The sequence below is a fragment of the Xiphias gladius genome, chromosome 5, assembly GCF_016859285.1.
Source record: "Xiphias gladius isolate SHS-SW01 ecotype Sanya breed wild chromosome 5, ASM1685928v1, whole genome shotgun sequence".
NCBI lineage: Eukaryota > Metazoa > Chordata > Actinopteri > Istiophoriformes > Xiphiidae > Xiphias > Xiphias gladius.
The window spans coordinates 19,740,591-19,765,657 of NC_053404.1; the positions used below are offsets into that span (position 1 = coordinate 19,740,591).

The 25,067-nt window shown below is 43.8% G+C and overlaps 1 protein-coding gene and 1 long non-coding RNA gene across 6 annotated transcripts in view; one reads left to right on the forward strand and one right to left on the reverse strand.

Annotated features, from left to right (window-relative positions):
- Positions 1-23,084, reverse strand: part of LOC120789715 (cadherin-12-like) — a 46,816-nt gene extending 23,732 nt beyond the window's left edge. The window contains exons 1-5 of one of the 5 annotated variants that reach the window (XM_040126650.1): positions 23,045-23,084; positions 19,287-19,581; positions 15,187-15,306; positions 13,117-13,284; positions 10,213-10,400 (exon numbers count right to left, since the gene is read on the reverse strand). In XM_040126650.1, coding sequence (XP_039982584.1) covers positions 10,213-10,400; positions 13,117-13,284; positions 15,187-15,306; positions 19,287-19,299 — 489 coding nt within the window. In that variant the 5' untranslated portion in view covers positions 19,300-19,581; positions 23,045-23,084. Of the gene's footprint in view, positions 1-10,212; positions 10,401-10,508; positions 10,577-13,116; positions 13,285-15,186; positions 15,307-15,411; positions 16,177-19,286; positions 19,582-23,044 lie in introns of those variants that run through there. The other 4 variants (XM_040126648.1, XM_040126646.1, XM_040126649.1 and 1 more) reach the window with 4 other exon arrangements.
- LOC120789716 overlaps positions 22,672-25,067 on the forward strand; it is a 306,378-nt gene continuing 303,982 nt past the window's right edge. Inside the window, exon 1 of the long non-coding RNA XR_005707444.1 lies at positions 22,672-23,169. This is a non-coding gene — a long non-coding RNA (uncharacterized LOC120789716). The remainder of the gene's footprint in view (positions 23,170-25,067) is intronic.

Consider the following 25,067-nt stretch of genomic DNA (forward strand, 5'->3'; position numbering starts at 1 on the left):
GGGAACGGTCTTCTGCCAAAACCCATGGGTAATCTAGTTTTTCCCCTTGAAGAATCATTATCACAGCACAGCAAGTCATTAGTAGGCTGATTTCATTTGTTTGTGCTGAACACAGGTATTACCTGAAGAGGCTGATGATTAAATAGGTTGAAAAATTCTGCAAATGTCGTTTAATCTGTGTTATGCACTGCAACATTAAATCCATTTAACGACAGTATTATATATTTACAATAAAATTTATGAATCATTAACACCCCCTCACATGATTTATCCCCTAAGAGCAAATCAAAGCTAAGCCAAACATGCCTAGAATATCACACATCTCTGAAAGCAGCTGTGTGAGCCAACATATTACTCCCGACAGAAACATTAGGCCATGTCTGTATGCTTAACTCTAGTGAGGCCAAAACCTCTCGATCCCACATGACAGCACCCAATCATCCAAAAGCTAAACATTACCTGATTGGCTGCAGTAAGCTCTAATAGTCATAACAATTCCCAATGAGCTAAACTCATTGTTTCTGGAACGCAAAGCTGCTTCATAGCGAAGATTCCTCTGAGATACGGAGATAGGCAATTATAACCCAGTGGTCTGAGTCCGGCCTAATGTCACTCCTGTGAATGAATGACGTCTTCACAAGGTCACCACAGTCGCTGACTGACGGTTCAGCAAGATACGGCCATGCGGAAGAATGCTGAAGACCTCTGGCCACCACTGTGCCATCCCCACTCAACTGACCACAGAGCACAATGAGCTTATCGTCAGCAGCGAAAAGCTTCCATACACCAGAGAGCCATTTGATGTCCCCCTGAATACCGGGGCTCCTAACACTTTGGAGACGAGATGCTCACTTTGTTTTGCCGCCATCAGTCACATCAGTTTGTGTCCTTGGCTGCCTCGAAGCATCTCCATCACCCCCGTGCGCAACAACAGCGGAGCGCCATCGGAGTGCCTTGCCAGCAGTCCTGTCCACACTGCAGTGGAGTGGAGTGACTGTGAAAGACTCGCACTGCCACTCTTAATAGGACAGGGTTAGCCATGGGATGAGCCCCGAGACACTAGTTTAATCTATTACACCCACGCCTCCCCAGGCCACCGGAGAGAAGGCACTTCATCGGCTCCAAGCACCACCTCAGCCTCCTCTTTCTCACTCTCTCTCCCCTTTTTTCTCTCTTCCTCTCACACGCAGCGCATGCATGGCACGCAAACCTACACGGAGACATGCACACACACACACACACACGCATTGCTCCCTGCTTGGTTGTTTGGTGAGGTGTTATTTGTCTGAGTTGTGCACCAGGCTCTCCTACTGTTCTGAGGTATTGTTTCCATCTTTCCACTCCTTTCACATCAGGGCCTAAAATAACTCATTTCAGCTCCCACTGGAACATTCAGCACTATAATCAATAGATTAGCTCCAACTCCTGTCTGTGAGCAAGACTCGGTTGGTGTCATGCCACTGGATGAGCTCTTAGGTACACGGGCTGTCAGCTTTAAGATATAATATCCTGCAATTACCCCATGACAACATAGAGATTACGTATCCTCTGTTTCAGAGACTTTCTCAAGGTAAGGACATTTTTTTTTTCATTTTAAAATGTATGAATGCGTCCTTATGTAAACTGTAAACTATATTAGACAACAGCCCATTGTTTTCTTTAGTATTCAACCAACACTTGCCATTGTAATTTCGCCTTCAGTCGAATTAACAGTTTGTTCATTAGTTTTGTCATTTGGCCATTACTTTTTTTTACTGCCTGGTAGTATCTCATCAAGACTAAAAATGCAGTAACAGCTTCCGCTCTCTGAAACGATTTACTGTTCAAACAGCCCAGTAATGACATTTCTGATGGAGAAATTAGACCGCAGTCACTGTCCGGCTTTAGTGAAATTAAGTCCTTAATTGATGGCAGGAGGGATGAAAAAGGCTTCTCGCCTCAATACTGCCAATGGCGCTGACTTTGGGGAAGTCTAAATAGGGCCGTGTGCTGAGGCATCCAGACATTAGTGGCATTTGTTTTGTAGGCAAGTGTCAGTTTTGCATTATGTTGTTGACAAGCTCTTTTCTTGAATGTTATGTAACATTATAACATCAAAAACTTGAATGTGCTTCTCCTTGGAAGTGGGAAAAATAAGACCTTATGCAAGCTGGATGAATCACTGGATACTTTGTTTTAGACGGTTACCTCACGAAAAATCCGTTTGCAGTGATAAATCAATTACATACTTATACAATATCTCAAAACATCAAACCTCGTCTGGAATCGGTGTGCTAGTACTGGAGTCTTTGAACCGACATACACAGATAGGTGAAAAACCTGAATAAATGGGTGCAGAAACATAACGAATGCAGATGCTTCCACACAGGTGCACTGCATGGTACAATTAAGCAGTTAACATCCAATCATGCTCTGTGGCATGTATAAAAACGCTGAGCAGGCCCAGATGATTCTGATTCTGCATCAAGATGGCAGCAGGAAAAGATCTACGTGACTCTGAAAGAGGGCTCATCGTTGTGGTGGAGACGGCGGGAGATTCGGTCACAAAAGCTGCTCAACTGACCTGTGTTTCAATAGGAGCAGTGGCTAAAGTGACATCTGCATTTAGATCTATGGGCAAGACGTCAGTAAACGGGGTCAGAAATTGGGGTCAACAGCGTACGTTAGATGACTGTGTCGACAGTCTGTCGACAATTACGTAGAGATGTATATGATAGTTGGGTTGCAGCGCATAAACCGCTCATTACAAAGATGTATACACATTTGAGAGTTCGGTGGCGCAGAAACCATAGGCACTGGTCTACAGAGATGTGGAAAAAAGTGACATGGTCAGATGCTCCATCCATCAACATGTTCTCGACAAGTGGGCGAGTGCATGTGTGGGTTACATCAAGAGTGCAGGCCTGAATTGCTTGGCCCCAGCGAGGGGATATGGTGGCTCTGTTATGCTGCGGGGGGGCATTTCGTTCGCATGGTTGGAGTCCACTTGTCCCCTTAGAGGGACGGGTCGCTGCTAATCAATACAAAGTTGTTCTGAGTGATCGCCTTCATCGTACGATGAAACATTTCTATGCTGATGGGAGTGGTGTCTTCCATGATGATAAAGCCCCCATCCAAAGGCCACGAGGGGTCACTGCCTGGTTTGATGAGCATGAAAATGATGTGAGTCATATGCTATGGCCTGCGCAGTCACCAGATCTCAACCCAGCTGAACACCTATGGGAGATTTTGGAGTGATGTGTTAGACAGCGCTCTCCAACACCATTATCAAAACACCAACTGAGGGAATATCTTTTGGAATAATAGTGTTCATCGTGACACTAGAGACTTGTATAATCAATGCCAACAAGCATTGAGGCTGTTCCGGTGGCACATGGTAACCCGACACCTTACTAAGAAACTTTTTTTTTCCCTTTAATTTTTCACCCATCTGTAGTTTTTTTTTTAATTAATTTCGCAGTAATCTGTCTTCCTCTACTGCGAGCAGTCACTTAGGAACACCAAAATGATAACTCTGAAAATCCGAGCAACCACAAACCCTGGTGAATTGATTGCATTTAGTGCTTTACATTGCGCCTCTCATTCCCCCAGGCCCAGCCACTGGGGGCAATTGGGGTTCAGTGTCATGCTCGAGGACGTGTCGACAGGCGAAGTCAGGGATCCAAACCCCATCCTGAGTCACGGCTACTCAATCAACACCGCATATGCAACACCATAGCAATCACTGTGATCACCAAAGTAACTACTGTAACACCTTAGAAACAAACCTAGAAATAAACTCATAACACCTTAGCTGCACCCCAAAGTACCAAGCAATCCCCAAATTACTTTTAGTTAGTATTCATGCACACAACTTTTCTTAAAACCATTTATATTTTTAGTCATATTCTGTCATCATTCTTATTTCTATTAAATAAATTGGAACTAAACACTAGCGGTATAAGTGTACATTCATCAGTTTGAACTATACATGTCAGCCTGGCTTCTCTACATTGTTTTTCGGAGCCCTGTGCCACTCTGGGGCAATGAATTTGGAGGCAGTGCCAGAGGTCTGCAGCAGATGCTCTTTATTCAATGCACTGTGTCCGCTGATGGCATTGGGTTTGTAAGCTGAGGAGATAGTTCTGTTTTAAAATGGATTCCCTGAAAGTGAGCCAGCTACTATTATGCCACACATGCTGCCATTAAACAATGCTGTTCCTTTAGGCTTAGAACAGCAATTTTCAATTATGCATATCTGCCATCTTTTATTCTCCCAGGAGGAGGTAAATGAACAACATTTAAATGACATTTAATCTGACTAACAGTTTTTTTTTTTACCAACACAACCGAAGGTCATCATTCCGCCACACTCAATGTGTGGGAGTGCTCTTGCTCTCCGTATACAGTATATATATAGCAGTGTTTGAATACGGCTGTGTCCTCTTGAGTGCCTTTCCATGTACTGTATTTCTCTCTGTGTGCCCACATTTGTCTGCACGTTTCCCTGGGAATTCATTGATGGATTTACCTATTGTCTCCCATAATCTTATGTTTTGCAGATGTGATGTGCAAACCCCCTCCGTGCCTCTGTGCCTCTTTTTTTTTTCTCTCCCCCTGTATCGGCAGACCGGGAAACAGATGATCATCCTTTGAACCCATTACTCAGCCTGATCCTCTTATCATAACCAACCTTCCTGATTCTCTAATTTGGGGTCTGCCAAACTCTGCTCTGTGTACAATGTGGCTTTCGTCTCTGTCCTGCTGTTTTTTTTTGTTTTTGTTTTTTTTTGTTGTTGTTGTTTTGTTTTTTTGACGTGTGTGAGGGAGGCAAGTCAGAAGAGGAAGGGAAAGAAAGAGACAGAGAGAGAGAGGGAGAGGGGTAGAGAGAAGGATTTTCTGCACACATTTGCACACCTGTCTCCGGGGATATTCTACCAATCTGAAATAAGACAAGTCTGTGGGCAGGTCAGTATTCTGGGAACACAGCGAACAACTCATAAAGGCTTCATCTCCAGCAACCTACTCCCCGCACCTTTCAGCGGCATGGCTCATACTTTATCTCCTCTCTTTCTTACTCTGTGCATGTCCTGCCAATATCACAATCTCACATGCGTAGGATCACATGTTGTTTAGTAAATTACACTGTTGGGGGGGGGGGAGCTTGGTCAGTTAAAGGGGCTCAAAATATCCCCCATCAACACTGGCTTTGTGCAGTAGTCTCCCACTGTAGGGAATATATTACACTGCCGCATTGATGTTATGGCAGCATATCAAACACTGGAAGTATAACAATTAGAGGAAAGATGCATCCTTGCCATCCATCGAGGGTATACATGACATCAACAAATAACTGTCTTTATTTACATCATAATTGCTTTCCGTCTCATTCTGTTATTCCCTTACTGTCGAGCGAGAAGGTCACTAAGCAGTGATATATAGCGATGAATATAAGCACCATTCATACTCTCAGAACATACGTGATTTACGCACAGGGGAGGCGTTCATAAACACATGCAGATAGAGTACCGGGGGAGCTCTTACACTGAGCAGGGAATCAATTACTCACTGCTGCATATTTTTGGGGGATCAAAGGATCGCACACCTTTGTGTGCCGGGGCATGTACTAAAAATGTACCAGTTAACGAATACCTCAGTCTGATGCATCAGAAAAACAAATGCAGATTTGCATTCCCCCAAAGAACATTTTAGACACTTACATCAGAAATACCCTGAAAGGCACAAAACCAGATGGAATGGGCCGGCCCCCTTTTTTTTTTTTTATTACTTTTGCAATCAGATGAAATATATGCTGTCTACATGGAAATGAAACGGCAAGTGACAAAAACAGATATATTACCACTCCTTGAAAAGTATTTTGTGAACTTTCATGGAAGAGGCAAGCTTTGATGAGAAACCCACTTTTTTTAATCTTCCAGAAGCGAATTTGAGTGTAAAGCCACAAAGTTTTGGAGGAAGACTGAATGACCGTGTTTTTATTTAAAAAGTTTGTGGCTGGGTGGTTGATAAGAGTGATAACTGTTTTCGCTTGTCCCCGACCCTCGGATGCGTCCCCTGGGAGCACACCGGAGGCAGGCGCGCCTGACCTTCGTCGTCACGGTAACAATAATAAACACCAGGTTAAAGTTGTGGAGTGGTCATAGTCTGGTTAGGTTTGGGCACAAGGTGGTTGCGGAAGGGTCCTGGATAAAAGAAACGATATTAACAGTATCGGTTTTCCCAGGGGAAACAAAAAGCAGCCTCCCGTTTGAAAGTCCTGGGTTTCATCGACTCCTCCAACCATCCCCGGCCCGCTCCCAACACAGACCGTCGCTCCGCTTTTGCTCCCGTCGCAATTGCCACAGAGGTCGCCTAACAATAAAAACAGGGCTGCTGGTCATAGGAAGCCACTTGAACAGACAACCGATGGGGTTGTTTTTTTACAGAAGGACTGTCTGTGTGTGGCAGCAACAGCGAGCACCAGAAGCGCTGTGTGATTAAACAAATCAAAGTGAGATATCCATCACTGGTCAACAATACTGTTTGCTCTCACCAAACTATCGCCGACCTGATGGTGAAGCAGAATGAGTTGTTTGTAAAGTTGGGAGAAGTTGTGTGTTACCCTTCCCTACACAAAAGTCTAATAATAGAAATATTTTATATGTTTTGGAAATGATGACACAAATCTCAAGCGCAATTTTTTATCCAAATCTCAAGCAGCATTTTGGGAGAATAAGCAGAGAACTCGTTCCAGAAAAGGAATCCATCTCATCGGTGCATTAGAGCTTTGCTTCAAAAAAATCTTTACTTTCTGACATTTACATTTTTCTCCTTTGTCATATCGCAGAGACATTTTGTGGCTGCTGCATTATGTAAATGTAGCATTGCTCTGCGGTTCTTTTCTTTTTTTTTCTATCGAACCTCAATAGCACCGACAACAAATGGCATTTAAACTCACCACATGGGTCTACTGCATGCTGCCAAAGGGAAATGCAGCACAGAGAATGAGGGAATCAATGTGCAAGTCTGTCAGAGCACGTAATACAAAAGCAGCTTGAAAGCTTCTATTTCTGCATGTTTGCCTACATGTGTGTGAGAGCAGACAAGAAACTGCCTACGTGTGCACCGGTAGTTTGGTGTGTGGGCAAGACCCTACTAACTTTAACATCCGTATGATACGCTAACTGGGACACTGAGCCAAACCCTCGCCAGCTCCTCAAGTGATACTGACGCGATGTGTTTTAGCAGCACGCCGGTAGAGGTGCGGAATCGGGAGCAGCTCTGCTATTCAGCGGCGGCTCCAAACGGCAGCGAGAGATAACAGCTTGTGAACTGTCGAAAACTGCACAGTCCTGTTTACTAACCTGGCTGGCCCGCGATGCTCGATGCCGTGGTGTCCCAGACAGATTAGAGACGCAAACAATCCCAGACTCCTCTGTACAGTGCACTTACATTCTGATTAATATGACCAAATGTAGGCAAGGCGTCAGTCTAATGATGATTTCATCAATACAAATTCTTTCTTTTACGCCCTCTGTGACACACCGATGCTTGCCAAAGTGTTAAAAGGGTAGGTGTACCTTTTAAGAGTAGGCTCCTGACATCTTAATCAGACTGTACAGAGACACTTTCATTCTCTGCCCATGCAGCACTCATAAATGCATATTACCCACCCACTGTCATCGAGCCGAATGCTCCCAGTGTCTAAAGAGAAATAATACCACGCTCTGGCTTTCTGCAGTCGAGCTTGTGTGTAGAAGAATCGTATTATTCCTGTTCAGTGTGTTTGGGTATAATAGACCTGCGGGTCTTTAACTAGGCATACCCTCAGGAGAGTGTCACCGCTGGGCTGAGGACGTACACAAATGAGGGGACACGGTCAACGGGAGGATTTTTACTGAATAAACCAAAACATCACGAATACATTTGGAAAGATGACATTATCGGGCTAATCCACGGAGCAGCTGCGAAGCTCTAACTCTATTACTCAGTGTCCTATTATCACAGTTAAAAAAATCGGTGTGGTTATTAGTCGCATTGTTTATTAAAAACTGCACTGTGGTATATATTTGCAATGAAATGAAACATCTATCATTCCTTAGTTCATTCCCAAGGTCCTAAGGATATAAGATAATGATGTAATTTAAGAATGAATGAACTGGATTTTCGGACAGAGCTTATTATTTTTTTAAATATATAGGCTAAAGTTAATAATTGATTGCATAAGAAGTTTTATTAGACTCTAGCTATTTAGTAGATTAGTACTCATTTCACTGACTGGACCTCAATTTCTCCCTCTAATTTTAGTCTGTGGCGGCTGTAAGGTTGCTTTTCTTCAACTCTAGCAGTTGAAAATGAGATGATAGATCTCAAAGGGTTTATCCTAGGATTAATACATTTCTCTAATATCACTGGTGGTTTTGTGCCACTTGCCATTTCGTGAACTCACATCATGGCTCTGCAAATGTTACACGTGGCAAAAGTTGGTTTTAAATGAGATACGGTGGTCCAAAGAAAGTACAACTGAAGAGCACGACCCCTTGCTGGGGGTCACCATGCGCTGGATGTATTAATCCGTGCCGCAAAAAGAACATATGGCATAGTAAATGAGCCCTGACATGCTGAGTGAATGCTTAATATAGCACAGTTGCTCGGAGAGAGTAATGCCTTTGCTACGAACTGTGCTTCAAGGCATGGACAGCGAGGAGACAAACAGTTAGAGAGCGGCATCACACAACTGAAAGACCGTAGCCCTTCAGCCCTCGCATCTGCCAAACGTCCTGCTGGTACGCCATTATGCGACACTGTCTGCACACTTGTTGTCATTTTATTTTGATACACATCTTATTTGACTTATTTTGATATCTAGATTTAGAGTTGCTCTCTCCATTGGCCCCGTGATGTTACCGACGGTGTTTCTGCTATTGAAGTAAAGACGTGCAAGTGTAAAATATACAGCAAAGGTAACTTTCCACGGGGCTCCAAAACAAGTAGACGCACCGGTGGAATAGCAGCACTGGGAACTTTCTAGGTGTAAATATAACGCACAGAATGGCGTACCTGCGGGAAGTAGGGGTGGTGGGAGCGACACCCCCCCCCCCCCCCCCCGGGTGCAGCACACAAGCTGCTGAGATATATATACTAAAATTCAACATGCAGCATTCAACCAACACGATAGGAACACTTGTCAAGGTGTGGCATTGTCACGAGGGAAGACTCTGTGCAACATCTACAGAATTCTTTTGAACTATGATTTTCCATATTGTCAGATTGTCTGATAACATGATATGGTGTTGTAAAGATGTGACGTGACCCACGATGTGGTATGGACCCAATAGGGCACCATTTTGCCGATATATTTTGCAGCAAGTTCGATAATATTACAATCTTGTGTTTTATGTTTTAGTGATTTGAAAAAAAAACCCTAATAACCTTTTTATCCATGTAGAAGGCCAGTGGCATACACAGTATTCCCTGGATATAAAGTTACATAAAAAAAAAAAAAAACATATCATAAATTCTCAGATATTGGCCTTTATATTTGCCGCAATGGCAGAGAGAACTGTGCTCTTATTTATTTGGCTTATATTAGAGACAGGCTTTTTTGTTCCCGATTCACCTGCTTCCCAGTTAATGCAAACTCAACGTTTCCACCATGTTTACCGTCTTGATAAATTCAGTATTACATTTCCGAACACGACAAGAGAGTCACGTGACACTGTACTTTACCACTGCTGCGCTCAGTTTTTCTTCTGCGACAGAAAACCATTTTCATTGACCATTTGATTCAATTTTTTTTTTCCAATTTAACGTTTGAGCAAGCAAATTTTTTCACATTAAAAATGATTCCAGCCTTCCCATTATTGGTGGGCTTTTAATGTGAATAACAGACAGGAAGACTTGAGTTTCTCTGACAACGGTTTAACATCAACTGGGGAAAAAAACTGGAATTAATAGGTGGCTGAAACCGTTATCCTGTTAAAAATAGAAGCGCAAAGCGGTGAGCAAAACCTGGCTCTGTTGTTGTACAGATGAAGTAGTGCTGTTGAAGTGTACAGTAGGCTGAAGTTACCATGTGAGCCATACAGCTAATTTTACACCCCTCTTTTTTTGTTCCCCAGCCTTGATTAGCGACCGGGCCTTTATTTGTTTGTGATGGCCGCCTATTATTTGATACTCAGCCCTTTATGAGGATTTGTTTAACATTTTGTCCTTGTTTCTGAAACGCCGTACCCTTTTGAGAATGATGATCCCCTCTTGGTTGTGTTCACTGGTGGCGATGTCAAACATGGCGCCTCCATCTCCTGGCACAATGGTGTACTCTACTTCGGCATTTTTCCCGATGTCCAAGTCATGGGCTTTGATTCTCCCCACAGCCGACCCCACTGCGGAGGACTCAGGAACTCTCAGGTGAAAGAAACCTGCGAACAAACCAAATCAGACTGCACTCAGAGTCACTCATTATCATCACTTGACATCGGATGGAAACACTGAGCGCTTCACATCCTCTGTCTTTTATGTTGTCTCACCCGGGGGTGTCTCATCCACCCACAGGCAAGTGGCTGATATCCTCTCTGTCTGAAGTCAGGCCTCTAGCTATAGGCATGACATTACTCAATTTTGATGTGTCTGGACATCAAGACTGCTCAGCTCCGCATAATTGGCCGGCTCAACCTGTAAGATCAACAAACACAAGAGTAACAAACACACGAGTCCCCGGGCTTTGATGCCGCTGACAGCGGAAGTCACTGCTGAGGACTCTGCTGGGGGAGAAATCTACAAACCAACAAACGGCGGATTGCTTGATTATCACGTACACCTGACAATAGATGGGAATTAATCTTGTCTTGTGTTTCCCTTCACGCTCTGTGATGGCTAGCTTCAAACACCGGCACCCGCTTGCGCCAGAGACATTCAAACTTTGATGTTGCATTACAAGTCTGCTGCCCGAACCTGGCGGCCTCGCAGAGGTGCTGTGTGCGGTACTATGTGAAAGTGTCCTTACTGCTGTTCTCGGGACTTGGAATGCCTTTGGGAAAAACTTGACAAGTACGCATCCTTTTTTCATACTCTCGGCAGTTCAAGGCATGTCAGCAAATCATTGTGACAATTATTCAACATGACTTTACAAGCTGGTGCTATGTCAAAGCTACACAACATTATAATCACAGTCTTTATAATCACAGTGTAGCTTTGGTAGTTGGACCCTTGTCCGGCTTCACTTTTGTGTTTACATATATTTGACTAAATTCTTAAGACACATTCATCCATTGAATTCAACAAATTCCTAATACATTTCCCTTCTGCGACAAAAACACAAACACAGAGAACGCTGCCAGAAAAACACAATTTATTCCGTGGCATCTGATTTATTTGGCCCTTACATGAAAAATAAACCCTAACTTGGACTAGAGCTGAAGAATGGATACATCTAAGAGAAGACAATGTGCCACAGAGGAAGGAATGAATGAGTCTCTTATAAATTCCTTCTCTACTTGACACACAATGGCAAGTTTGAGATGGATGAACTTGAACATAAATGTCTATAATAAGCCAGAGTGTCAGCCACTTGGCAGTGGAAGGTTGAAAAAGGATGCTGCTTGGCAGAGAGGATATTTCTCTTTTCTCAGTGGAGGACAAAAATAGATGCACTGACACTAAAATGCCCTTCTTCGTTTAGTTTATTGGAAAATGTCGCATTAAATATTGTTTAAAGTCAATAGTATACGTGTGGCCGTGCTACACCGCGAGATCCCGGTACCGCTGTGAAGTATATGTTATTGCACTCCTTCTCATTTGTCATTTTCCTCAGTGTTGATCCTAGGATTGAGAGAGGGGAGCTGAGGTATATGGATGCGCTTGGGTGCTAGAATTTCAATAAATAAAATAAAAAGTACCTTCAAGGACATGCATAAATTTAAAAAAAAAAAGCCCTTAAAGGTTCATGTCCTTGGAAGGACAGGCCGACAACTTTTCTTTTTGTTAGCTCCAGCGCTGAAATGGTTTGAGCTGCAGGTTGAGAGAAGTTTACAAACGGCTTCCGGGACGGCAAAGCCACATAAAGGTACCATACAGCACTATTAGTCAGGACCGCCGCAGGCTTTGCAGATGCAGCCGCCTCCGGTGCCATTATAGAGGTTTAGGGGATTGACTGTTCGCAAATCCGTAATCTATAATAACTAGGGAGGAAAAGAGAGATTTCTGGTAAAGACAGATGTGGGGTGGATTCATGCAACACCATAATACGTAAACTGAAACATCTGATCAGGTCCTGCAGTATGGTCACGACACTTTTTTTTTTTTTTTTCCCTTTTTTAACCTGAACAGAAAAGAGAGGAAGACAAAGGGAGGATTTGGGACAGGGCAGAGGGAGCCGCCATACTTGGCCCAGCCCTCTGTGCTACGACAGCATTATGGAAATATCATCTTTTCCGCGCAGCCAAAGGAGCTTGACCGTCTGACTGCCTGAATTTACATTCAGGGGAGCCCACTCGGTGTCACCTCAAACTACCTGATGAGACTGCATCAGTACGGAGCACTGGTTTTGCTTTCCTGTCGTGCGCTCGCTGTTTTGGAGTATAATACATTTTGCACACAGTTTAATATTCATCCTTAGTACATGTCGAAAAGCTTTCACAGATCAATGAGTTTACAGTTACATTTCCAGCTTGGCTTCTTACACGATCCTGTGAGCGGTACAATCAAATGAATCTGGTTTAGCTGCTTATATAAAAAAAAATACGGGATAAAACACAGTGTTTAAATACACTGACTCAATCCCTGGTGCAGCACCATCGCGCTCGAACCTGATCTAAATATAGAAAGATGCCCCAACAGTGAAACGAGACCAAGCCTGGTTTATTTGCCAGGAGTAGTAGTCGTAGATGCAATCATGCTAAATAAACAGACCTTTGCTTATGATAAAAGCATAATGACAAATAATGAAAACCAATTACAAAGAGTAGGCATGATGAATACCTCCTGCCCCGTTGTAATTGCACAGGGGTTTATTTCATTATCATAAAACGTGTCAACCGGTGAAGGTCATCGGCATTATTACTGTTTTCCAAAAATGAAAGTTGCTGTTGTTAAACAGTCGTTATATTTCAATATCTCTCATCGACAAAGGGCACTCACTTTTAGAGAACCTGGGCGGGTTATCGTTGACATCGCTGAGGGTGATGTTGACAGTGGTGGTCCCGGCCAGCCCCCCTAGTTGGCCCCCCATGTCCTTGGCCTGGATTAATACCTGGTACTGTTCCTTCACCTCTCTGTCCATATTGGGCAAGGCCGTCTTTATAACTCCTGGTGTACGGCAAGATTGATGAGGAATAAAGATAATAAAAGAGGGAGAAACAGAGGAAGATGAGATAGTGAGAGACAGAGATGGTAAGATAAAAAGACAAAGGGGGGAAAAGGCAGTCCACATAAAATCCCCTGAAATATGTTTGATGCCAAGTGCACAATTTACCTCAAAATGCACAATATATTTCCACCTAAGGAGTTCGCTCCCCCAGCGAGAAGCTGCACATCTGCCCCTGACCACGGCTGAAACAGGGGTCATTTCACAAACCGGAGCCACTTGACATTCAGTAGGGAACTCTGGTGAAGCCATATGACGATTCACTTGAGGATCAGAGACCCTCAGATCAGAGAGTGTTTGTACTGCAGATTAATGGCTAGGTCGGAGGGAGGTTGGCAGGCTAAAAGGAAGCAGGCAGCATAGGTAGGTCCACCCCCCCCTTTATTCCATTGAATGTGGTGAGGATGTGAGGATGTCCCATTTGATCCACCGACTCCTAACATGTGTGACTCCAAAATCAAAGACTATATTTATATTTGAAATGTCTGTCATGTTTTTCTTTTTTCTTTTGGGACAGGGAGGGGTGTCTCTCTCTCTCTGACGCGGATGATTCCCATGACATGCGCGGTGATTTACGTATGTTGTTGTCCTCCCCCTCCCCCTCCGTCACCTTTTTTCCTTCAGAGGTTTTTTTTTTTTTTTTTTTTTCCTTTCCACTTGTTGATGTGCGTTTGGAGATAACGCAAGCCCAGCGGGGCCAAACATTTGCTTGAACAGTTTGATTTTTCCCCGGCATCGGTCTGAAATGCCGTCACAGTATGCGCTCTGTAAGCGGCATAATCAGCGACAGACTCGACAGGTTCTGCCCGTGTGATACGTATGAACCTGTTTTCACATGTTCTCAACTGTCCCGGATAGCCAGCCAACAGCAGCCCGCTACCAGCAAGCACTGCTGGTATGAAGGCATTTAAGATTTAGAGCAGGCATCCCTGCTGCCTCTCTACAACCTTTCTAATGCCATTTTTCTCCTATGACGCCATCTGCCTAATCCAGCAAAGTGCAGGTATAAATAAAGTGGAAAAAGTAGCCCCGTTAACGTTTCAGCATCAAATGTTATTGCGCCATTTGTTTCTTGGCGATTTCAATGTAAGCCACCTGGTCCGGCGGTTTGCAGACTCACTTGTATACTCGGTACCCTTGCCGCAGATATATTGAGAAAGTCGCCGGCGGTTGAGAGATAGCAGCTTATTTCCTGGTGCGGAGACCGTCAGTTTACGGGTTCACCTAGCCTTTTGATATGTTGCAAAAAGTGATGTAATTCTGCAATTCCACCCAGTTGAGCACCTGCCATATTATCCCGCCCGAAAAAAAAAAATCATACGTTTGATTTTTGCAAATCTACTTCCTCCGAAACAGATATTGTTCACCTTTTACAATATATTGCACAGTATACCCTCTCATAATGGTAAATGCTTGATATTAGCGCTGTTTGATTTAAGTGCCGGGTTACAACCGACCCTTTGTTTAATACCTGTCAAATAATGAATTCACTCTCTGTTCTGGAGAGCATGTGTCCTTTTGTGTCACAAGGGGTCAATTCCTACTGGCCTGTTTTATCTTCCTGATGTATGGTTCTACGAGTCCACATTATATTACACTCACTGTTTAGAAGACACTCAATCATTCATATCATTTAAGACTAATGGCCTAGATAACCTTATTTCACTGCGAGACTGCCTCGCTGCAATTGCCAGGTGCACATAAAACAGGGGCACTTATTTTTTTGACACTTCTGACACGCATATTTAAAATTAAATATACAGATGTTTATGAACTTTACCGCTGGCTAAATCACTGTTTTGCCACATAAATACTCGGTAGAAAAAGAAGGATAAGCACTTTACCGGTTTTAGGGTCTACAGAGAAGTACGGTTGGCCATGGAGGATGCTGTATACCACTCTAGCACTGTTTCCATAGGTAGGGTCATCTGCATCTGTGGCTGTCACTTGCGTCACATACGTCCCTGTGGAAAAGAGTGGGAAGACTTATTGACCTTGGCTTAATTTGTTTCCCCGGGAGACCGAAATCCAAGCTCTTTGAGGTGCATCAGTTTACCGAATGATCTCACCTGACACTAATGAATGATGAATCCCAAATGGGAGAGCCACAACTGAAGCTGAACAGTCAAAGTCCCTGATAGAGTGCGATGAGGGGGAGTATGGGGGAGACGGAATGTGTTGGGAAGTTTGCTTTGCACATTTGCAGCATTACTAAGTGGCTATTATTTAAACAAACAAAGTAAGGGTAAAATTGCTCTTGTGCACCCATTTATTAAACAATGCTGCCATTAAGAAAAACAAAGGTCCAGGGGAAGAATAGTATTAAGATGGCAGTCTTCCAAACTCCTGCAGTAACAGGGGCTGAATAATTACTCCTTGGATGTTTGGCTCATCTCCCTTAACTAGCTGGCACTGAAAACACCATTCCATTAACACGGTCCTTATTTACCATGCATTTATATTCAACAAATTCATCAAAACTTTCCAGTTTGAGTAACTAACTAAAAAATGCCCTGTCAGCCTGACTGCTTTAGAACTCATAGGCCCAATCCCGATTCCCCCCCTTGGCCTTACCCTGGCGCTAGTCTTGGAGTGCCTTTGAATTGGTAGAGGCCCTACAGAACCAAGCTACAAGGGGTACGGGTTGAAATAGGAAATGGGACACCACTCGTTACTCGTTTGGCTAAGCATTCTGGGAACTTGCTTCTTCCACCCCCTTCGGAGGCTGCATCTCAAAACGCTTTGTCTGCAGGGCCATCGGGAGGGCTAGATGACCGCTACCCCTCAATCCCCAAAAGAAGTGGGACGTCCTATCCTGCAGGACAGCGCACAAAATGGAGGGGTAGGGCCAAGCGGTGGGGCCAAGGGGGTGAACTGGGATTGGGCCTAAGTGTCACGCCCTCTGCTTCTGCCCCCTCTCCCTCCCTCCCTCAGAGCCAGGAGCTTCTCTCTCTCTCTCCCTCCCTCCCTCTGACTGTCTGTGTTGTGCTCTGATTACAGGAGTGGGATCAGGTGCGGCGGTGTCGTGCAGCAAGCTGCTAATCATTTCTAATCTTCTCTGCTTTAAATACCAGGCTTCAACTCCACCAGGCTACCAGATTGTAGACTCAGCTACACAGCCAGTCCCATTCCTGCCTTTTTTGAACCGCTTTGCTTGTTTGAGCTTTTCTTCATTTTTGCCTCCCTCTGCCTGCAGCATTCCCTGATCTGACTCCCGCCTCCGTCCCTCTTCCGTTCTGCCTGGAAACCTCACTGGATCAGCCCAGCTCTTCCTGACTCTCCGGACTCTCTCTGCCTGGCTCCCCTCTGCCAATTCCCCTGCCTTGCCCTGCTGAGCTCCCCTACTCCTGTCTCAGCCTCAGATTCTGGCTGCCAGCCTCAACCTTTCCCCTGGGTCCTCTTTGCCCAGTCTCTGCTCTTCTTTGACTACAAAACTCTGCTGCCCGCTCTCTACAAATAACATCGGTTTATTAATAAATCATCCCTCGTTCCAATTCTTAGCCTCTGCATCTGTGTTCTCCATTTGGGTTCTCTAAATTCTTTAGAAACGCTCCTTGCAGACAGGTTGGCATGTCCACCTTCAAAGGCTGACAGATCCGCGTACATGTGTCCATGTATCAGTTGCATAACCACATCTGGCTGGCTCAAAAACACGCCGTGTAAGGTATTTTCAAGTGCAGGAATTGTGAAGTGCTTACTATGATTAGGGGGCTCTGACCAGAGGGATGGCATTTACATGGTCATCTTAAAATTCTGGCAAGCTACTAGTTGCCTTTTAGAGAACTTGATCTATATTAAATAAGCTTTGCAGTCTCAGAAGATGGTAACAATGGCATTAAAACATTAGGTGAGAGAGAGAGATTAGTGTCTCAGTCCTCCCTAACAAAGCCACATATCCCTGATTAGACACGCCAGCGAAGGACTGCAATGTCTTCAGCACAAATATAAAGCAGATGATACATTAATGCGTTTTCAGTTCAGCAAAGGGGAGAGTATCCACAGCACTAAGAGCTCAGATGTAATGAAAGTTTAAAAGCCTCTGTGCTTGTCCGACACCTATGCATTTCCAGGTGCAAAAGTTAACAGCATTTGCTTAGGTGTGAGACTATAAACGAGCCGAATAAATTCTGTTTGTATAATTACGGAAATGCAGGTGTGTGACTGAGGACGACGTGGAAGGAATTGCTTCAGAAGTCATTGCCGGTAAACACCGGAGGAGAATGCAGGCAGTAGTTTTGCAAAATGTAGATTTTCAGTCTGACTTCGTTAAATGTTCTTTATATTTCAATATTAGACAATTTACTGTAACGTGAGAATACAATCCAGAGAAAAGCAATTAACTCTCTCTGGATTAATGCCATTTTAGTCATTTTATATTGTTTGGCCATAGATTAGTCTTCATTAGCATGCATTATGGTATATTAATTTTCAGCATCGCTCTCTTTTAGTTTTTGTTTTGCCCTGCTAACATAAAAACATCCAGAGGGACATTCTAGCCAAAGACGACAACAACAGGGGTATAACAGTTAATGAACACATGATCACACAAGTCTTGCTGGTATGAATATACATAAGGACTTAATTTGTTTTGATGTCTATACGATGGTTGCATCTCTCGCAGTATTTTACTTTCTTGCACTGGAAGTAAAGGTAACTTCTCACACAAATTGTGGGGGGATGTTTAAAACTCACAGTTGAATTCTCCATATCTCTAATAACGGTGTCGCTCTGCCTCAATTGACAACAATTATCAGCGTTTCTTTTGATTTTTATGGTATCAACTGTTATGTGTGACAGTGAAGATTATTTCTGAACCAACAGCTTCTTTAGTTTTGTTTTTATAATCCGAATCGTTCCTTTGCTTGACTGTAAGTGCACATTTTGTGATTCTGCTTGATTTGCAGCACCATGTGACGCTAAGGCATTTCCGGCTCTAGCCACAAAAGCACTGACAAGTTTTTGCAGTAAAGATGATTTGATATCATGGCCCAGACCTTGATCGCATTTTCTTAAATTTAGAAATTACCTTAGGGATATTCTTCATGTTTTTTTTCTACATTGCTATTTGTTAAAAAAATACAAAACAAAAAAATACTGTACACTCAAATTTAACCTTCTCCTAAAACGTAAGCTGTCATATTTTGGCTGGAAAAATTCTAATGAATAAAAGGGGCAGAGACATGAAGCTAACACGTTAGACAGCAGTGAAAACAGCTTTTCTATTGGGCTAAAGATTTGAAATTTATAACAGAAAGCTGGTCTTTCAGCGTCGGAGTGTACATTTCGAAATAGTTTGGTAAATTCAGTTGACAAATTACAAAAACGCTCAAGTGATAATCTAAATGAAAAGTGATTATTCACCTACCAATCATCTATTTGATCATCTGCGGGCGGTGTTTAAAGCTAATCTCTGTACCCTGCTTCCATGAGCTGGATGTGTTTTTGATAAACTTGAAAGGTTCTCTGATTCTACTGCAAACAGGTGGAGCTGAGTAGTGTGTGATTTCCAGTGTTCACTGGGGCTAGGCTGTGTTGTTCCTGCTTTTCTACTCATACTCTAGAGACTCCTGATTTTTGGAGTTTTGAGGGCTTTATTGCCATTCAGATCAAGAGGAAGCATTCTCTCATCGAATTACCTTGATCTGTTCTCCCTGGAAGGGGGGTGGCGGCTGGGGGCTGGGGGTGGTGTATGAAGACAGAGCTGTGAAATATATACTCAGGGCACACCAAGAATAACTGGTTCTATTAAATGTCGAAATCGGTCGGGGGCAGCAGCTTGGCCCCTCTGGTTGTACCTGTGACGCTCTTCGAGCTAAACTTTTGTTTTCCTCGGTGAAAGAGGAGAAAACAAAGCTTCTACTGCAAAGAATTCCAATTCATTACTGATAGCACTGGCCTCTCTATATTTAATGGGCAGAACAAGTCACTGCAGATGGTCACTTGCCTACTGGTGACATCTCTGGGACGCTGGCCGTATACGGTCCCTCCAGGAACTTGGGCTCGTTGTCGTTGATGTCTTGAACCTTGATTACAAATTCAGATTCAGGCTCTAGGGGCCTATTGGTGTTGATATCAACAGCCTGGGCGCGCAGGGTGTAGTAAGGCTTCTCCTCCCTGTCAAGACTCCTTAAGGCATGGATGTCCCCCGTTGTTTGGTCAATTGTGAAAATGGAGCCAGCCCCTTCCCCCGAGAGAGTGTACTTGACCGCATTGTCCCCCTTATCGAGGTCAGTGTGCAGCTGCAAGACAAAAAAGGGAAAAAAAAAAAAAAAAAAGACAGGTTGAGTGCAAACATTGGCACAGATAAGGATTCACCGTAAGCACTAGGGAAAAGCTGTCACAGAAGACTATTTCACAGAGACAGTCGAGGAAACTGACTGCGCATCAAAGAAGAAATTCATGTCTCTACAAGGATCTGCAAAACACTAAGTCATGAGAAAAATAAAATACTTTCAGAACGTTTCACAAATTAATGAGGCTAAATCTCTCATAAATAATGTATTCTCTCAGTGCAATTACGCTGCAGTGACAACTCATGGACTAATTTCTATTCAAGCGTGACTCAAAAATCTTCTCTTATGTGAGAGAGGAGGTAGGGTTTTTTTTTTTTTTATCCTCAAAGTGGCAGAGATCGGGCCGGGAAAACCAGAGGTAAATACTCGTTTTCCACCAGAACAATTTCTAATACCTCGATCTCATAGCGGAGGTCAGTGTCCAGATGACTCTCAGCACAGTTGCAAAATATCCCTACTGCAGTCAGAGAACATCTTTGCTAATATACTAGATCTGTGGGTACGGCAGCTCTCTTTGTACAAGACAAACACATTCCGGGCTGTTGACAGAAAAACCTATTGACATAGTTATGTTTGCCTCTCTGCAGAGATCAGTTACACAGTTCAAAGCATTTTAAATATTTCAGGGGCCCTCATGCAACGTGATCGCCACCCTATACAGTATGGATATGGATTTTTGCCTTCTTATCGATGGCGTGGACTTTCCGCCAACACCGCTGAACATCAGTCTCATTCCGGGAGACAAGAAAGGATATTTTAAGCTCCGAGGCAGAGGCATGCAATATAGCCAGCTGACCAGAAAAACCTGCCGGCTTGTGGCAAAATGGATTAATTTTGTCTCTGTCAGAAATCTTCCATAACTTGAGCGGAGCTATCTCTTAACCCAACACTTTATGATTGAGTCTGGGGCTTTTTTTCAAGCACCGCTGTAACTAGAAGGACGTGGCTACTTTTTTTGGCTGCTTTGGGATGGGAACTAGCTTCTTCCCAGTGGTGTCCTCTGGCTGACGATTACCGTCCTGTAATCACATTCTTATGTGTGCACTGGCCAATGGCTGAATGGATCCACACTCTAACATTGACTTTAAAAAAAAAAAAAAAAAAAAATTTTTCAGTGATTTAGTCTCTCTCTACCCCACTTGTAAATATTAAACAATAATTTGCATACAGCCAATTTTCCACTGAGCCTCCATCGTAGTGGGAGCCATGGAGAGGAGAGGAAATTTGAGATGCGGCTATAAATTCTCTGTAGGTTGCGGTTCAAAACAACCCAAGACAAGCAGATGCGAGCTCAAACACACAGGGAATGATTGGTTATTCAGTGCAAATTGCCCAGTTCACACAAGCATAGCATGGAATTATAATGTTCTCACCCATGGTGCATTATTCATTGCCATTCAATTATTTTTAGTACATGACCCTTGTTGGGTGACAGCTACATCCCATAACATTTTCTGCAATGAGCACAAAATCTGAAATGTAGATTATACACTATATTGTCTGTATGAATAATGCGAACAACACGCTCCTCCTCCAGAAACTAGACAAACTGGCAATAAAACAAAACAGATTTCAAAATGAACTCTCTGCTGGGTTAGGTTCAGGCAGGTGCTGTTAAGTAATTGCTAAGTTCAGTCAGGTAAAACGTTCCACTCAGTGTTTGGGTGATGTTGAAAAAAAATGTGTTGAAACAAATTTATATTTTCACATCTGAAGCCCCTGTTTTAAATCAAAACATATATAGTCTATAATCAAAGACATATAGTATTTACCTATGACTTATAGTCGCCTGGATAAAAATATTGGCGAATATGCAATTTTATGGCATTTCCTGGCTTTGTGAGTTTACAAGGATCACCTGATTGTCCATTTAAGTACAGCCAATTTCTGAGATACTGAGGGCCGCAGAGAATAGTCTACACTTGTGTCCCCCGAAAATTCGGAACCAGACTATCTTGGTTTGCGGTTGCAAGAGCCCTTTGACATGGGAACAGGCCTCGTTGGCCCATCGCGGCGCATGCAAATGCAGACTAGAAAAACGCTGAACTTTGCGGATCCAACCTCTGAACCTGGACGCAGGTTCAGAGGTTCCCCCTTCAGATTTCTTTCAGTTTGCGGTGCAGTGGGAGTGAGCTCTTCCAGTCTGGAGCAAAGGAACAAGGGGATCAGCTAAAGCCGAAGCCGATCAGCCCTCGCAAAAGCCAAGAAGGTGACGCCAAAAGAGCTGAAAGCGCGGGATTCTAAGGAAGTGTACGCCTCAAGTGCTTCAAAAGACACATAGTGGGTCAACAACATCAGGGACGCATCAGAAAACTTCATCCCGGTCATACTTGACCTGTTTCATTTTCTCCAGAAGGGCACCTATTATTATTATTATTATTATTATTATTATTATAATTGTTATTATTATTATTATTTAATGATAATAAGGGCTTCTGTTTTTCCATGTGTCCCTGATTTGAAATAATAATGATTTAAAAAAAAAATGCTGGGGCATTTTTTTTTTCTTTTTATCACAACCTGTCTCCGGTGCAGCAGGGAAAGCTAAACCCCAACAAATTTTAATGTCCACTTGAATTTGTGGGACCACAGAGCCCCTCTGCCCTCCCACCACCTATGCGGCGAATCCGGGGCTGATTTGGCGCACTGTGGCAGACTTCACGGAAGGACAGGGGACATTACCCCCCCGGTTCCCCGGTTCCCCGGTTCCCCTCACTTCACATAAACTGGAACTAGACTAGATAGCAGCATCTTCTTGTCGTGGGGCAATTCGGGGTTTTTTCCTTGCTCATCTCCGGGGGACAGAGATTCTCTGAGGGGAGAATTGAAATGGCGCGCACCCACCTGGTGTTGGCCATAGCCCGAAGAACCGGGCAGGAACGGTAAACGGGAGGGGCTCCAGTTATTTACTTATTCATTTATTATTATTATTATTTATTTGTTAGGCTGTAGGGTGGCCGGGTTGAGCAGGCGAGCGCCAGCTAAAGCTCAACTGCGCAGGTGGAGGTGGGCGTCTACCTAAGGGAAGGTGGGCGAGCCGCCGCCGCCAGGTGTTAGCAAGGGAAGGCGAAAGGCTGGCTAACATAAGATGGATGAAAAGACTTAGCCTAGGACGAGGTTGTGATGAAAAGACTCGGGGGTAAAGTTAGTCAAATGCAAAACTTTATGGTCGTCTTTGAAAACACAAAGTCCCCTCGGAAAGACCAGAAAAACAAAAACCAAAAACAAACAAAAACAAAGCCAGGCAGGTGATAGCGGAGCTGTCACCGCCGTGGAAATTCACGTAGTCCAGCTGGACCACGGCGACCGGTTGAACTTGAGCCGGTTCTGGGTGAATCGCAACGAGGTTACCTGCCGCCTGGCTACAACCGGGACACCCCCCCCCCCCAAGCTGAGCGTTTAAAAGGACCTGGCTGAGGGGTTGAACTTCCAAGTGGACATTCGTCAAGTTTTCCCGATGGAAAATTTAATCCCGAGGACGTTGCTACGGGCAGGTTGCCGGCGCACTCCCGAGTTACCTGTGACTACAAAGCGGTAGGGCGTCGTTTTTTTTTAATTTGACCCCGTTTTGAGGTGCTCGCAGGCCGCCTGGCCCCCTGCTCTGCTTGGGTTTGCACGTTGAAAGGCCGCCGCGCCGTGGATTATTCTGCTGTGTGTGTGTGTGTGTGTGTGTGTGTGTGTGTGTGTGTGTGTGTGTGTGTGTGTGTGTGTGTGTGTGTTTAATTTATTGATCTTCGGTGGCATTTGAGTGCCGACATAATGATCCCAATCAAGTCATCATTTTACGAAGTTCTCTAAACCAAATGAATGATTACATCTAAACTGCAATTTCACTTTTATAGAACCTTTTTTTTATAGAAAGTTTTCATTCACGTTTTCCATTTCCTGTCTGCAGCTTTAATGCAGATCAGTAGAACAAAGTGTGACAATGTGCGACTTTGATTACACTTTACCTTGATACAAATTGGGGGAAAAAGAAAATCTCATTTTAATTTTGGGACATTTTATTTAAAAGATATTGCCCAGTCTTGTGTGCTTGTGTGGGTGTACACACATGCACAGGCGTGTGTCAGGCTTTGAGGTGACTTTCTCTTCTGTCTTCTGCCTTATTTTATTCTATTCTGTGCTGAGCCGTTGTTGGCCGCTGTGCCATTATGCTTTGCTTGGCTGCTGTACTGCTCATTTGCCTCTGTGTGTGTTTTGTATGCGCACAGACATTTGTTTGGTATTGAAGTGAAAAAGATGTGAACTATTAAATGTTTGTGCTTGATTCCTCCCCCCCCTGTTCTCAAATCTTTTTTATTGCAATGTATGATTTCGTTTTGCTCCACCAAACACATTCCATGTTGTGAAATTTTTTTCACAAACAAGAAAATACACAGCGTGCATGATACGGAAAGTATTCGAAGGATGGTTTTGCACACAAGATGTGGACCAGGTGGTCTCTGACTGCAAAAGGTAAGACGGCGTTCTGTGCTGCTTGGCCGCCGTGCCACTCAAGCTGCCTGTGAGCATGTCTGTGTCACGGTTTTTGTCCCGCCCGCTGTGTGGGCGCTGGTGGGCGATTGATTCTCATGGATTTTAAGTTAGGGACGTTTTATGTGCTTTGCTACGTTATCAGACAAGCTGGTGGGACACTTTGAGCTGTAACTTATCGTTTTGTGAGGAGCGGCACGTCTCCGAAATGTAGGCTCGGTTCATATATTGTTAATCGGCACAAAGTCGGCAGGATTTTGTTTGCCAACTTTTGTTGGGCTTAAAAAGCCGAGTAACTGTGAAAGTGACGCAGAGATTTGGTTTGGATTGTAATCGTACTGATGTGTGAAGTGTAGTTACCGTAGTGCTGGGCTTTAGACTCCAGGCTGGAAGTGAATACCGTGGTGGCTTTGCTCAGGGCTGGATTTATCGGCAACACGGATACAGTGTGCTCCCAACATGTCTTCTGCCTTACGTACAGACACAGTTCTATCATTTTCTATGCTGCTTGGGTTTCTGCCATCGTGCCATTATCCCGGTCACTGTACTTGCCCGTGTGTGCATGTGCACATGTCGACCTGTGGCAGTGGTTGCTTACTTTTTTTTGTATCTGGTTGTGTTGGAAAATGGTTACAGTCTCCAGTAGAATGAACTGGGCAGAGAGCCCCCTCTCTAACTGAGGTTCCCTCATCAGAAAAATCGGGAAGCACTTATTTGATCAGTTACGATCATAGTTAGACAACATTTGTGTGATGGTGTGAAATGGCATTTGACTGGCGTGTCTGCAAGTGAGGCGACAGAACAATAATTACTGGCAAGAAACCACTGGGATTTCAGCCTTATGAGTTTAAACCCTAAACAACAAAAGGGAACTAGAGTGGTTTGAGTCTCCATTAGTGTTTTTATCTGTAACCCTTCTTAATGTTGACCTTAAAGTGACCCTAGAGTGTATATAT